A 14,757-nucleotide genomic window follows, 5' to 3' on the forward strand; every position below is an offset into this window, starting at 1 on the left:
GATTCTTGACCATAAACTGTAAGAGGTTATATCAACTTTGCTTACAATCAGAACATCCTGCCATTGGTGGGTGTTTAAGTAAGGGTCCCCTTGAGTCGCTGTAACAGTGTGGGCAATTCCAACCATCACAACATAATGACGGTGAGGATACCAGGGTTTCAGCCCCATCCAAACTACAGTGTTGATCAGCTACTGGGTTTTTCCATTGGGGAGAAAAATATTTACCAGCGTTTTCCACACAGTATTCTTGGTCCCACTGAATTCCCCCACAGTCAGTTGTTATATGGGATCATCCATAATGTTGTATGGGGCAAGCATCAAAAATAGTGAAACACTCTTTTGTCCTGGCTTCCATTTCTGGGTTTCTAAGACCAGATATCATGCATCAAACCTATGACCAGGTCTGGCGTATATTCTAGCTTCAAATACTCAATATGCAGGTTGGCTGCCCTGTACATTTACATTGACTAGGACAAACAGGATAAGACAGCAAATGCCAGCATAAAATCCCAACATATGGCTAAAAGAAAACATTTTTGGGAAGTGTTCCAATCCTCTGGAGTAACAGTCACTAACCCCATGTCAAGAATAAAGGCAAAAAAAAAAAAAAAAAAAAAGAGAGAATAAAGGCAATCACTATGAGGTAGGCAAGAATAAAGATGTCAGGGCAAGACCAAGTCCAGAATGCATAGCAATGGTTCATGAGTTGAGGTCCTCAGGCTTCAGCCATGTGTCGACCTGTCAGTGTCCAGAGCTACAGAAGCAGGGCTTTTAGCACATTGTCTCTTCAAGGTAATCTTTAAGGGAGTTGTCTCATTGGTGTGGGCCTCACAGGAGTCATGATGGGCCTTCTTGATTTGAGTGATGAACTCATGGCTGGGTTCTGAAATATTAACAGCTGTGGGCGTGGGTAAAATTATCATATAAGGCCCTTTCTATGTAGGTTGTAGGGGTTCTTTTTTCCAATCTTTTACCCATAGCATGTCCTCAGGATTGTGTGTGTGTGTGTGTGTGTGTGTGTGTGTGTGTGTGTGTGTGTGCAGGTGTATCTGTGGGTATGGTAGGTCTTTCAGCTATATTTTTATCTAGGTGAGAAAATGTTTTTCCTAATTGTATGAGCTGTTCCCTTAAGGACATGTTACAAAATTAATGCAAGTCTCCTTGGAGGCTTTTTATTATTGGTGGTAGTCTTTCATATAAGATCTCAAAGGGTGTGTATCTGGGGGCCCCTGGTGAGCTTTGGATCTTGAGTAGGGCCACAAGGAGTAAATCTACCCATGGTACCTGAATTCCTTGATAATACTTAGATAAAATTGACTTTAGGGTCCTATTCGTTCTTTCAACCTTTCCAGAAGTCTATAAGGTATAGCTATAAGCTGTGTGTAGATTCCATCTGACTCTTAACATCCCTGGCAATTTTTGGGTCACTTGTGCCACAAATGCAGGCCCACTGTCGCCACCTATAGTCAGGGGCAGTCCACAAGTTGGAATGATTTCTCTTAAGAGGGCCTTGCAGACTTCAACTGACTTTTCTGTTCTAGTGGGAAATGCCTCCGGCCATCCTGAGTATGTGCAAATGAGCACCATGAGATATAGCCCCTGAAGAGTTTGATTTCAGTGAAATCTATTTGTATATTTTCAAAAGGAGAGTCCACTATGTCAGACGCCTTGTGGGGGTTGAGGCCCTAGGTTGGTTCAACCTTGGCACATATCTGGCATCACTGGCTGACAGATGCACAAATTGAGGCTAGTTCGGGTATATAATAATATCGACTCAGGAGTTGACTCATGGCAGTCTTTCCTCCATGGGTGATGTCATAGTGTTGTTTCAACCATGAGTAGGCAAGCTTTTCTGGGATGACAACTTGATTATCTGGCAGGGTATCCTCCTTTTTGTCTTGCCCATAAGTTTTCCTTTTCTGTGTAATAGAAGGGCCCACTTTGTAGGGTTAGGATTTTGTCACAGGGAGCCTTTGGCATGCCCTTGGGCTTTTATTTGGTCATCTATTTCCCAGGCAGAACTCTTACAGGCCATCTTAGCAGCTTCATCTACCCTATAGTTTTCAAGGGTAACAGTGCCCTTTATTTTTTGGTGTCCCTCACAGTTAATGATAGCAACCTTTCTTGGCTTCCAGATCTCAATCCGAAGTTGGGAGATTTTATTTTTGTTTTTCCTTTTGTCCCTGCTTTTAGGAGCCCCTGCTCCTTATAGATTATTCCATGTATGTGAACAGTAGCAATGGCATATCTGGAGTCAGTATAGATGTTTACCTTTTTTCCTTTTGACCATCTAGGTACTTGGATCAAGTCATATAGTTCCACTCTCTGGGCAGACCCCGGTGGGAGAGGTCCAGCTAGGAGCACCTCTTCCATGGTGGCAACAGCATATCCACCTTGACAGATAGCATTCTTGACTGGGCTACTTCCATCCATGAGCAGGGTGTACTCAGCATCAGTCAAGGGTTCTATCTGTAGGTCTAGTCTGCTAGCAAAAATTTCATCAGTCACTGCTAGGCAATCATGGTCTGGAAGGCCAAACTCAGTGGGCAAGTAGGTGGCTGGATTTAGAGGCTTTGTCAATTTGGGAGGTAAGTCGGGGATTCTCACAGAGCAATCCTTGATAATGAGTGACTCAGCTGTTTAAAAGCCAGCAGTGTCCACAGCTGTGGAGAAGCTCCAAAACAGCATGTGGCACTTGAACAGTTAAATTTTCCCCCAGAGTCAGTTTATCAGCTTCTTTAATCAGGAGGATGATTGCCACCAGCTCTCTTAAACAGGGAGACCAACCTTTTGCCACAGGATCCAAATTCTTTGACAGATATACAATGTACCTCTCCCAGAGTCCCATTTATTGGGTCAAGACACCTGAAGCCACGTGTCTCCTTTCATCAATGAATAAAAGGTCTGGTTACATCAGGTATGCTGAGAGCAGGAGCAGTAGAAAGCACCTGCTTTAGGGCCTGGAAAGTTAGCTTGTTCTGCATTCCACTTAAATGTTGTTTGCTCATTTGTGTCTACTGACAGCATCTTCTAGAGGGGCAGTGCCTTTTCAGCAAACCCTGGGATTCAGATGCGGCAGAATCCTGCAACTCCCCAAAATTCCCAGTGCTGTTTCTTGTTTTCTGATCTCAGAACAGAGCAGATGCTTTTCTCCCAGGCCCTAACCATCGGAGTCCCTTTTCTAGGTCAAAACCCAGATATCGCACCTTGGATTTACATATTTGGGCCTTTTTCCAGGAGATTGTATAACCTGTGGCCAGTAGATGGGGGAGAGCTTGAGTTCTTCTCCAGCAGTCTGATTGATCAGGGCTACAAAGTAGCAAATCATCTACACATTGTGGAAGGGAAGAGCTGTAGTCAGTCTGAGGGAACCTGGCCAAATTGGCAGCAAGTGCTTCCCCAAAAAGAGTAGGAGAATATTTAAACCCTTGTGGTAGGCGAGTTTAGGTGAGTTCGCCCTTTTCTCTGTTTCAGGATCTTCCCATTTGAAGGCAAAAAGGGGTTGACTGGCTGGTGCGATTTGTAAGCAGAAGAAAGCATCTTTTAAATCCAGGCAGGTGAACCAGGCACCATCTGGGGGAAGCAGTCTTAACAGGTTATATGGCTTTGGAACAGTAGACTGTAGAGTGGTGGTAGCATTGTTGATGGTGCAGAGGTGTTGTACAGGACTATAGTCTCCACCGGGATTTTTTCACTGGGAAGGGTGACTAACACTCTATCAAAATTCCAGATTGTTTCAGGTGGGAAATATGAGGATGGATACTGATTTGGGCCTCTTGTGACATCGGATACTGTTTGATAGCAACCAGGGTGGCTGTTGAATGAAGTTTAATTACCAATGGGGCATGGTTTTTGGCAAGTCCCGGAGGGCTGTCTTTGGTCCAAACCTGTGGAAAAAGTGTTTTTAAAATTTCAGGGTTTTGGCCATCTGGCAGTTCTGTCTCATGGAGGTGCTATTCATCTTCCTGGGTCAATCAAGGTCAAGATTATATTTGATGTGTGGTGTTGAAACTGAGTGAGGCTGGTTGGTTTGGTGTGAAGGAAATAGTGGCTCCCAATTTAGAGAGGAGGTCATGCCCCAAGAGTGGGACAGGGCATTCAGGCTTATATAGAATTAATGTTTGACTAGGTGACCCCCAATTTCACAGGATCAGCTTTGGCAAAACTTGTTCTGAAATTCCAGAGGCTCTGACTACTTGAAGACATCAAGGTCCTAATAGTGCAATAAGGTGAGTTATTACTGAATGTTTAGCCCTACTGTCTACCATAAAAGTCACAGGCTTGCCCCCTATTTCTGCAATGACCAGTGGGCTCTTGGGGGCCCAGTTTAATAGAGCCTGGTCTGTTCTATTCAGTTAGGCTTGGTAAAACAAAGAGCAGGTCAGGACTGTGAGCTTTGGGCTGTGTTGGAGGGTCAGGCTTATTTGGTTCCTTTTTCCCTTGGTGGAATGGGCATTTATCTTTCCAATGTCCAAATTTTTACAATATGAACATTGGTCTGCTAAGGGGACTTTTAGTATTTTTAATCTGTGAGGTCTTAGGATCTTCCTTTTGTTGTTGTTAAGGTTGGCCTGCATTAGGAGGTGCCTTTCCCATAACTGCTGCAAGGACAGCAGCTTGGTCACATTGTTGTTCTCTTTTCTTCTTTCTCTCTATTCATGAAAACCTTCTGGGAAATATGCAGTAGCTGGGTAGTATTCATGCCTGGGAGCCCCTCAGCCTTTTGGATCTTTTTTCAAATGTTGTCAGCTGACTGGGCAATGAAAGCTGTATTAGTCATCTGTTGGTTGCACGCTAGTTAAAGATCATATGGAGCATAAATCTGGCAGGCCTCACAGAGCCATTCATAGGACTCAACAGAGCTTTCAGTTGATTTTTGGATGATTGCTGTTAACTTTGACATATTTACAGGCTTCTTTCCTCCCTTTTTGATACTGGTGAGGAGAGCATTTTGGTACTGATTTAGAGCTCTCTGTCCATCTTCAGTATTATAGTTCCATTGCAGTCAATCTTTGAGCAAGGCTACTGGTATCCATTGATTTGGGTTGAGTTCTGTGCCCATTTTGTGTTTCCATCCATTCTTGGGCTTCATTCATGATGCGTTGTCATCCTTCTGTACTGAAGAGGTTTGTGAGGAGGTGTTGGGAATCATACCAGGTGGGTTGGTGAGTATGGAAAATGGAGGTCATGAGCTCTATCATCCCTTGTGGCTGGTCAGTATATGAAGGATAGTGATTTTTCCAATTTAATAAATCACTGGTACTGAAGAGCTGGTAATATCTCAAGGCAGATTGACCAGGTGGTTCTGGGTATTAAAGTAATGGCATCTGAAAGCTTGGGGGTGTTTCAGATTGGGTGGTTGATTGGAGGCATTGTTTCAGTGGCAGGGTTCACAGAGAGACAGCAACGGGCATCATCTGAGGCAAAAAGGTTGGGGTGAGTCCAGGTAACCTCTTGGGTGGTGGCATAGTGTCAAGTGTTGGAAATGCTGGGATAGGAGTGAAACTTGGCTTCTGTTCTGGAAGTATTTGGGCAAGAATAGTAACTGGAACTGGAGATGTCATGAGAAGGGCAGGCCTTGGCACGGAAAGAGCCTGGGCAGGAACAGGTACTGTAAGAGGGAGCACTGATGAGGTGGGATCAGATGACATCATTGGGGTGGGGTCAGGTGCAGCCAGCTGCAATGGTGGTGAGCATATAGAGTTTGGCAATGGCAGCAGAGCACTAGTGGCAGGTGTAGGTGGTGGTGGCACAGTAGTGGATTGGGGCTGTGGCACATAGGGTGGAGGTAGGCATAGCTCTCCCTGGGCTGGTTCCTCCAAGAGGATCAGATAGAGCCTTTCTGGTTTTTATTTTTGGTGGCCTCTGATTGCATTTTTGTCTGAGGGGGTTACAGGACACTTTTGCATCATCAGGATGGTGTCTCTCCTTCCCATAGTGCAGAAATGGAGCCAGGGTGGCAGATTTAGGCAAAGACTGAGCCAGGGAATCTATATTTGGAAACTGGTCAGGATGGCCTTCTTTGTCTGGCTTTGTAACCTTGTTCCAAATTTGGTGAACAACGTTAACATCTCAGGTTCTCTCTGGTGGCCATTTGGGACAAAGTTTTGGTCAGTCAGTCTTGCAAAAGGCACAGAGCTTCTGGGGTTTCATTCTCACTCCACAATCATCAGAGTAGCCCTTTTTAAAATTCTGCAGGATACAATCAAGGACTGTATGTTTTGATTGACTTGCACCCATTCTGACTCCCTATGTGTATGTGGTGTACCTGTGAATGATGGTGAGACAAAGGGTGGGGGACACCCTGAGGAGAGTCCACTCAGGAGCTTGTCTGGCTGTGGGCCTCTTGGGCACTTTAAAGATGGTTCAGGCTTTGGAAACATGTCACATAATGGCCCCTTTTTGCTCTTTTTAGAGTCTACAGTATCACAGAGTGAGCCCACTCACACTCTGTAGACTGGAGAGGGAACCTCTCATTTTCCAAGGAGCACAGACAGAATGGTCTATGACTTACACCATCGGATACAATCATGTACACATTCATCAAGCATTCAGAGATTAAAACATTCCAGCCCTATCAGGATTGAGTCGAAACAGGTGAGAAAGGTTTTGCTCTCACAACCAAGACAGAATCAAAACAGGTGAGAAAGCTTTTGCTCTTACAACACATTTATTTTCGTAGAACAATGGCTGGACCCTCCTTCTGCCTGAAATTGAGGCAGGTCTAACAAAACAAACTAGTGAGAGTTCCCCTGGGTCTTCTCTCCTTCAGTGATGAGACCAGACAATGCACCCTTACTCCCTCTGGGTTCAGAGAACCCCAGGTGGTGGGTGGTTGTCATCCCTGGTCCTCCAGAAAGACTCAGAGAAAGGACTCTGAGAGTGCATCACCTCTTCAAGGGGCCGGGAAGATCCCTGCTCCTTCTGCAAGGGCTTCAACCAATGACCAAATGATCAGTGTAGTTAATTCATCCTGGATGAGCACCCAAAATGTAGCAGCAAAATGCCAGCCAGTACATACAGGAGCTCAACACAGATAGTCCAGGAGAATGGAGGATGCATCCAGAAGTTTCAGAGGCAAAGTGTACAGCTTTATTCTTAACACTGGTGGGTCAGTCTGGGACTTCTCTGCAAAGAGACTGATGGACCAACTGAGCTAGAGCTGGGAAGGGGCAAAGTTACAAGAATCAGGCATTTAACATAATTTTACTGGTTAGAAAGTTACAAGTATCAATGCTTTATTTACATATGGGCCCAGCAACCTTACTGGTTACAGAGTTTCACATATAGTGTGTTCATTGGTTAATACAGTGCACTGAGTTTCAGCTAATTTGCATAAGGAAGGAAGGCAGGAGTAACAAAACTATTTAAAAACAAAGAAAATTCCTGAGATGTTTGAAGGAGCTGGACCCAGGCAGGCCCAGGCATGTTAAAAGAACTGGAGGGAAGTTATCATTCCCTGTTAGCAAGTCCAGCTTTGGCTACAGAGAAGTTTATTTCCCTTTCATTCCCTCCACTTTTTGATTCTAGTTCATTCATTAACTATCTGGAGAGTTTATTTTGGCAGGTGTAGGTGTGAGTGCCTGATTCTGAGGTCATCATGAGTTGGTAGGATTCCTGGATCTTTATAGAATTGAGGCATTGAAACAAACCATATAAACCAGTTTATAAAACAGGGCCCTATTGTTAGGAGTAGGACAATGACAAACAAGGGTCCCAATATGGATCCTAGCCATTGTCTCCAGTTACTCAGAGCATCCCACCAAGATTCTTGTGGTTCATATTTCTTTTTATAATGTTTGACCCTTTCCTTTAGTGGTTATATAGTTTCTTTGACTACTCCTGATTGGTTGGTATAATAACAACATTCTTCTCCCTGGAACAGGCAGGTGCCTCCTTGTTGGGCTGTCAACAAGTCTATGCCCCTCCTGTTTTGGAGGACATTTGCCCAAGAGTCTATTTGATTTTGTATTGTTCCTAGGGCTCTTTGGACAGTGTCTAGGTCATTGGCAATCTGCCATCCAAGGGCATTGTATTGTTGTTGTCCCAGACCAACACCTGTGGCTCCTAAAATGAGGCTGTCTGCAATAGCCAGGCCTTCAAGAATGGGTAATACCATAGGATTGTTTTTTTCTAGTGGAAGGAGCCCAAAGATTAGTGGGGACCTGTGACATAGCATCTGATGTATATATGGAAAAGTCTGGGATGAGGTTGGCCTAGGCACAGGATCCCTGATAAGTTGCTGAGAAACAGTGGTATGGTCCATCTCTGCAGACAAAGAAAGTTCCTGTTGGGGCATCAATGGTAGTTTTGGTAGTGAGAGTTTCTACAGTCTGCTATTACATTATTCTTAGTGGGATGACTTAAGAGTCATCTAGGGGCATTGGCAGTCTGATTTAGTAGGGCAAGACTGGTGTATATTCCTATTGCTTGATAGGTAAGGGGAGACAGGGGTACACATAACCAACAGTCAGAGGCAAGGATGGGGTCTGCAGCCAGCAGCACTCAGTGTGTGCTATTTATCACTTCAATTATATCGAGTTCTGTGGCATTTTGATTGAGTTTATCTTTTCATAGCTTCAATAAGAATGGGGTTTAAGAATGTGGGCAATCTCACTTTGTCTGATTGGGATGGGACCTTCCATTCTTGTTTAATTTGGAGGATCCACCATGGGTCTTTTCCTCAGGTTTTTTTTTTTTTTTTTGGTACCAGGGTTTGAACTCCGGTCCTTGCCCTTGTGAGGCAGGTGGCAGAACCACTGAGCTAAATCCCCAGCCCAAGGTATCTACTCTTATATCTGCAAATTAGGCTAGACTCCATCTTGGGTTTGCAGGATCCTCAACTATAAACTGCAAGGGGTTACATTTACCTTGCTTACAATCAGAACATCCTGCCATTGGTGAGTGTTTGAGTAAGAGTCCTCTTGAGTCAGTGTAACAGTGTGGGTAATTCCAGTGGACTCCAGGGGACCAGGCCCATCCAGACTACAGTGTTGATCAGCTACTGGGTTTTTCCATCAGGGAAATAAATATTTGCCAGTGTTTTCCACACAGTATTCTTGGTCCCACCAAATTCCCCCACAGTCAGTTGTTATATAGGGTCATCCATAATGTTGTATGGGGCAAGGAACAAAAATAGTGAAACACTCTTTTGTCCTGGCTTCCATTTCTGGGTATTGAAGACCAGATATTGTGCGTCAAACCTATGATCAGGTCTGGCATATATTCTAGCTTCAAACACCCAATATGCAGGTTGGCTGCCCTGTACATTTACATTGACTAGGACAAACAGGGTAAGACACCAAATGCTAGCATAAAATCCCAACATATGGCTAAAAGAAAATATTTTTGGGAAGTGTTCCAGTCCTCTGGAGTAACAGTCACTAACCCCATGTCAAGAATAAAGGCAATCACTGTGAGGTAGGCAAGGGTAAAGATTTCAGAGAAAGACCAAGCCCAGAATGCATAGCAGTGGTTCATGGGTTGAGGTCCTCGGGCTTCAGCAGTGTGTCAACCTGCCAGCATCCAGAGTTACAGGAGCAGGGCTTTGAGCACACTGTCTCTTCAGTATAATCTTTAAGGGAACTGTCTCGTTGGTGTGGGCCTCCCAGGAGTTGTTGTGATGGGCCCTCTTGATTTGAGTGATGAATCCATGGCTGGATCTCTGAAACTTTAACAGCTTCATCCAGAAATCTCAGTGGAACCAGTGAATGTGCCTCAATAGTTCTTCATGTTGGCTCCTCACTGTGTTGGCTCCTGGAGGGCTGGTGTCTTGAGGGGGGGCCTGTCTAACTCTCTACAAGATACCTAATTAACTTACCTATCTATAATATTTTTCCCTCTGAAGAAGTACCCCTAACTGCCATGAAGGGGTAAAGGATGAAGACCATTCTACTTCTGGCTGAAGAAGGTCATAGTTGTGATCAGCAGTCAGAGATACTCTATAGAAGGTCTAAAGGCCCTCAATGTGCATCAGGCATTGTCATCTTGAGTAGCTATAAGTCTGGATGAGACAAAACCAAAGAAGCACTAAAGAATAAATGGACTAAATAATGTCACCGGGGTTGTTATGAATATAGCTAACAAATGTTTTTACCAGGAAGAACTAGTAATAGTCTTCCTCAAAGAGGAAAGGAGAAGGTCCAGGGGACTTTAGAATCCAACATAGAAGTCATATTGTAGTTTAGCAGTTATGAACTTTTTACAAGGCCAATCTGGTGGATCCTGATAGAAGAAGTCTAGCACATTTGTGTTTGGTTCCATTTGCATGACCATTTGGAGTTTGGGAGGCTCTTGGCAAGAATAAACAAAATTTTAAAGAAATTAGACCATGATTAATCTAAGCATGAGCACTAGAATGGAAAGCCAGGTTCGGGAAAGAACTGAAATAGTGATTGTAACCTGTTTACTCTTAGACCCTTATTGATGGAGGTTATCTATAAATCTGATATTTTGTTGTAAGTCTCTCTAGTGTTGCTGTAAGATAGAGACAATTTGAAGGACAAATTTAGCCAAGAAATTTAAAACTCTTGTTGAGCTCTTATAGATTTTACCATAGTTTTTATTCCTAATGATTCATAACCATGGTCAGCTAAAAGTATAGCTGGAAACCGCCAGAAGGGGTCAGCGATTGGAGCCCCTTTTTATATCTAGCATTATTTTATATCTCTTTTGGTTATTCTTTTCTGCTGGGTGTTTAAGACCAAGTTAAAGTGAGACTTGTGTCAATCAGTATGAAGCTCTTGTTATCTATCAAGGTCAGTTAAGTCTCCTAAGGCATTATTTTAGAACCATGTATACAGCCTCTCAGCTCCTGTCAGTGTCAGCCATCAGGATGGGTCATGGCCTTGCTTGACCATAGTGCTTCCAGTGAAAGCATGGGAGACTTTTCCCTCTTTGTGACCCTCCTTTGGCACATGGTACATTTGTCCTCTAGTACCCATCAATCTCCCAGCTCAGGAGGTTGAGTGACTTATCAAAGATGTAGGATCCTGTAGGAAAGGTTCCTTTGTGTCTTGGATCTTTGTTGACCTTGAGGTGCTAGGGCCAAAATATTGTTGTCTTTTTTAGCCCAGTTATCTTTTTTACTTTTGGTCTCCAAACTTTAGTTGTGGAATACCCAGAAGAGAAGGTCAGTATTATAATTTTGTTGGACATTAAGCACTTTTGAAATATAAAGTATAGTTAGAGGATTCTTATTTTTATCAACCATGGTTGTCTTGGTAGTTGAATGTTAACAGACAAGTTATACGTTATATAGAAAAACTTAAGATCAACAGCCACACGTAGTATTTTAGCATGACGATCGTGATGACATTTTCTTTCTTTCTTTCTTTCTTTTTTTTTTTTTTACCATGCAACAAAACCTTCATTAACATTTCGAACAGGTTCAGCTATTATTGAAACTGATAATTTCTAAACTTAAATTGGGGCCAATAGCTATAATGCAGAATACTGCCATCACTGGGCACTGAAAAACTAACAGGCAACCCTCAGATGGAGGACAAGGTGCAGAGTGGACTCCTTCTGAATGTTGTAGTCAGAAAGAGTGTGGCCATCTTCCAGCTGCTTGCCTGTAAAGATGAGCCTCTGGTGGTCAGGAGGGATGCCTTCTTTATCCTGGATCTTGGCCTTTACATTCTCAATGGTATCACTGGGTTCCACTTCCAGAGTGATGGTCTTGCCAGTCAGGGTCTTCATGAAGATTTGCATTTTGACCTGTTATTGAGTGTGAAGATGCAGCAACACAAATTGCCAGAAATGTCAGGCCACCAGAAAAACCAACTGCTTACTCGACAAAGCCGCTCATCACCGACATTTTCTTTCTAATACACTCAAATGTCCATCTTAGTATGGAATAATAGTCTTCTAGTCAAACACCTCTATTTGACTACAAGACATTAAATATCATATAGAAAACTCTTATTTGTTATCCTTTAATAGGATGTCATCTAAAGAGAACACACATATCAGCCTATAAATGTACCTTAGAAGTTTATAATGTTTAGCCCTTAATTTTAGTGTGTGACATTGTTTGGACTGTTTGATGTCTGAGCATCCTTAACTGTGGTGACACATAATATATCCATCACAAAGTTCATAAGAAAAACTATTATTTGATTGGTTATCTCATGTTGGCTTGATTTGTACTTTTTACCATAAGTAGCTGGAGTATAAGAGAAAGACAGAAACCTGAAACAAAAAGATCATTAACATAAACAATATCTTAGAAGACCTGTATACCCAGAAAGCATGAATGGTTTTTAGTACACCATGAAATAACAATGAGTATCAGTTACATGAAACCCTCTGTTCCTTAACTTTGTTTTGTACCAAGAGCATTTAAAATAAAACCTTATTTTTTTCCTCAGAAAACTTAGCCATTTGACCATACAAATGTATACATATCACAATAATAATGTTTAGCATGTATTTCCCACAAAGGTATGGAAATTATTGGGATCCCCTTTGTGAACAAAGGCTGGAATAAATTTTTTCCAGGCCACTGCTCCTTTATTTACCAAGAGGAGTCCTGTCCAGTAGTTTTCTTTTTTTTTTCTTTTTAAAATTTTTTTTCTGTACAGTAGTTTTCTTAAGCCCAAGAGTCTTTATTTAATTATCTCAACAAATTTTTACATAACCTATGAGAACCAGATCATAACAATTAAAACATTATTTTTGACCAATGAAAGATTCCCGAGTTATTATATATAGACAACAATATGTACTGTATTTGTAAAACCAGTTGACATTATTTGGATCATCTGGCAACCTGGGGGAACCATGTCTTTAATTACATTTATCTATCATCATTCTTGAGGGACATAAGAGGATTCTATCTCCAATTCTGCCTGAGGACTAAAAGATAAATTTAGGCTAACATTTACATTTAGTCTTCAACAGTTTTAGGATTAAACCTAGACCAGTATTTTTATGGCCCAGAAATAAGTGAAAGTCAGCTTTACTCTGGAAGGGTTCCAGGGAGGGAAAACTCACCATTCTGGAAGCTTTGTCTTGAAATCCAGCAGCCACAGAGTAGGGAAGGGTCTCGAATCAAATACTGTTGAGAACTGTGTTATTTCTTAGGGGCACTGCAGGCAGTGAAGGGACAGAAGGGTGACCATTTCAGGTGTAGAAAGACAATTAAGATCAGGAGCTTTTTTATGGTGGATCTGTAGTCCTTAGCAAAGGACGCTACATGTCTCTAGAGACAAAAGCCATGATTGACTCTAACTGCATTGTCAAGCAGAAAATTAAACTAATAATCAAAGAACCTGAATGGCTTCTTCTTGCCTCTTGAAAGAGTGAGAGAGAATGAAAGTGTTTTAACTATACTGTTTAGGGCTTTCCTCTTTAAATAAATATTGAACACAAGTGAAGATTACTTTTTAATGTAAAGAAAGTCTGAACATAAGGCAATTTTAACCTTGTTTTTTTTTTTTTTACAGTACAATTTTAGTTGTGAAATAGTATCATAGTCAATACTTTTCTTTGTATTTTACTTTGGCTCTAGGAGGTAGGCACACCCTGTGTGGATGTAGAAAAATGCTCCTTAATACATTCCAAAGGAGTATGAGGTTCAGATATGGAGTTCTCAATTCTTTACTAGCACTGAAATCTTACCGTTCTTAGGGAACTCATATCCTTACTCTAGTAGGTACTCTCAAAGCACAAGTCACAATTGACTTTAGCCATAACAATCATGTTTAGAGAAGGAAGTACTGCTAGCAAACCAAGAGATTTAAACCATTGCATTCTAGTTCCTTGAAAGAGGTCAACAGTTAATTAGGGAACTTTTTTTCCAAAAGAAATCATCTCTAGGGATGGTAGGTCAGAGATTTTGCCCTGGGCCCTAGGTGGAGAAAGCTCAGACATTCACCTAGGCAACCTTTATTAGCAGCAAGACCAGTTTACTCCTTTAAGATGCATTTTAAATTCACAAAGTATTTATCGCTTCTCAACGTTTTGGCTAAGATCAAGCGTAAATTCACTGAGTATCTGAAATTCACAGGTCCTCTTAGAAGCCAAAATCCTCATATTATTACAGGCAACTTTATCAATTTCCTACATGCACATGAAGGAAGAGAAAGGCTGGCTAAATTTTTTTTTTTTTGGTACTGGGGATCAAACTTGGGACCTTGCGCTTGCAAGCCAGGCGCCGGAACCACTGAGCTAAATTCCATGGCCTAAATTTTTAATTTTAGTTAGTATATAACACAGAAATGCAAGCAGTTGATTGTTATTTTCCTAGTGTAAGACAAAACAGCCTCTGTAAGCTATCTCAGTTTGACCCTTCAAAAGGTGAGGGGGTCTAACCAAAAGGTGGTTAATTTTAAAATTAACTCCCACCTGTGCCAGCCAGGCACATCCATGGACACCACAGAGGGGTCCCTGGTCACAGGGGACCCACTCCATCCAGCCCGCACCAGCCAGGCACATCCGAGGATGCTGCAGAGGGGTCCCCAGTCACAGGGAACCCACTTCATCCAGCCCGAGCCCCTGGCAGTGATCCACTTAACCGCACGGGTGCCTGCAAGAACCCCCCACCCCCACCCCCGCTCCTCTGGCCTCTTGGCTGTACTGCCACCTGGCTCCACACTACAAAGACACATGGGACACTGGATCACCAGGCCACTGTACTGGGTAAGTTGGAGGGATCATCACCTCCCATCAGAACTGGCACTATCTTCAGGGGAAGGGCAGCTAGAACCTGCAGTACAACCCTGCAGAGTTCAATCCTACAGGAGGACAGGGAGC

The 14,757-nt window shown here is 42.6% G+C and overlaps 2 protein-coding genes across 2 annotated transcripts in view; both read right to left on the minus strand.

The window, feature by feature from the left end:
• LOC101702748 (uncharacterized) overlaps positions 1-14,757 on the minus strand; it is a 47,328-nt gene that overhangs the window by 9,782 nt on the left and 22,789 nt on the right. The window lies entirely within an intron of this gene.
• Positions 1-14,757, minus strand: part of LOC147821657 (ubiquitin) — a 37,378-nt gene continuing 22,621 nt past the window's right edge. Inside the window, exon 1 of the mRNA XM_087199612.1 lies at positions 1-14,757. This exon is cut by the window's right edge and continues 22,621 nt beyond it. Within this exon, the coding sequence (XP_087055738.1) occupies positions 11,479-11,712 (234 nt within the window). The 5' untranslated portion in view covers positions 11,713-14,757 and the 3' untranslated portion in view covers positions 1-11,478.

This window comes from Heterocephalus glaber, unplaced genomic scaffold, assembly GCF_053883595.1.
Source record: "Heterocephalus glaber isolate CG9 unplaced genomic scaffold, H.glaber_assembly_v1.0 deba00001724, whole genome shotgun sequence".
Lineage (NCBI taxonomy): Eukaryota > Metazoa > Chordata > Mammalia > Rodentia > Bathyergidae > Heterocephalus > Heterocephalus glaber.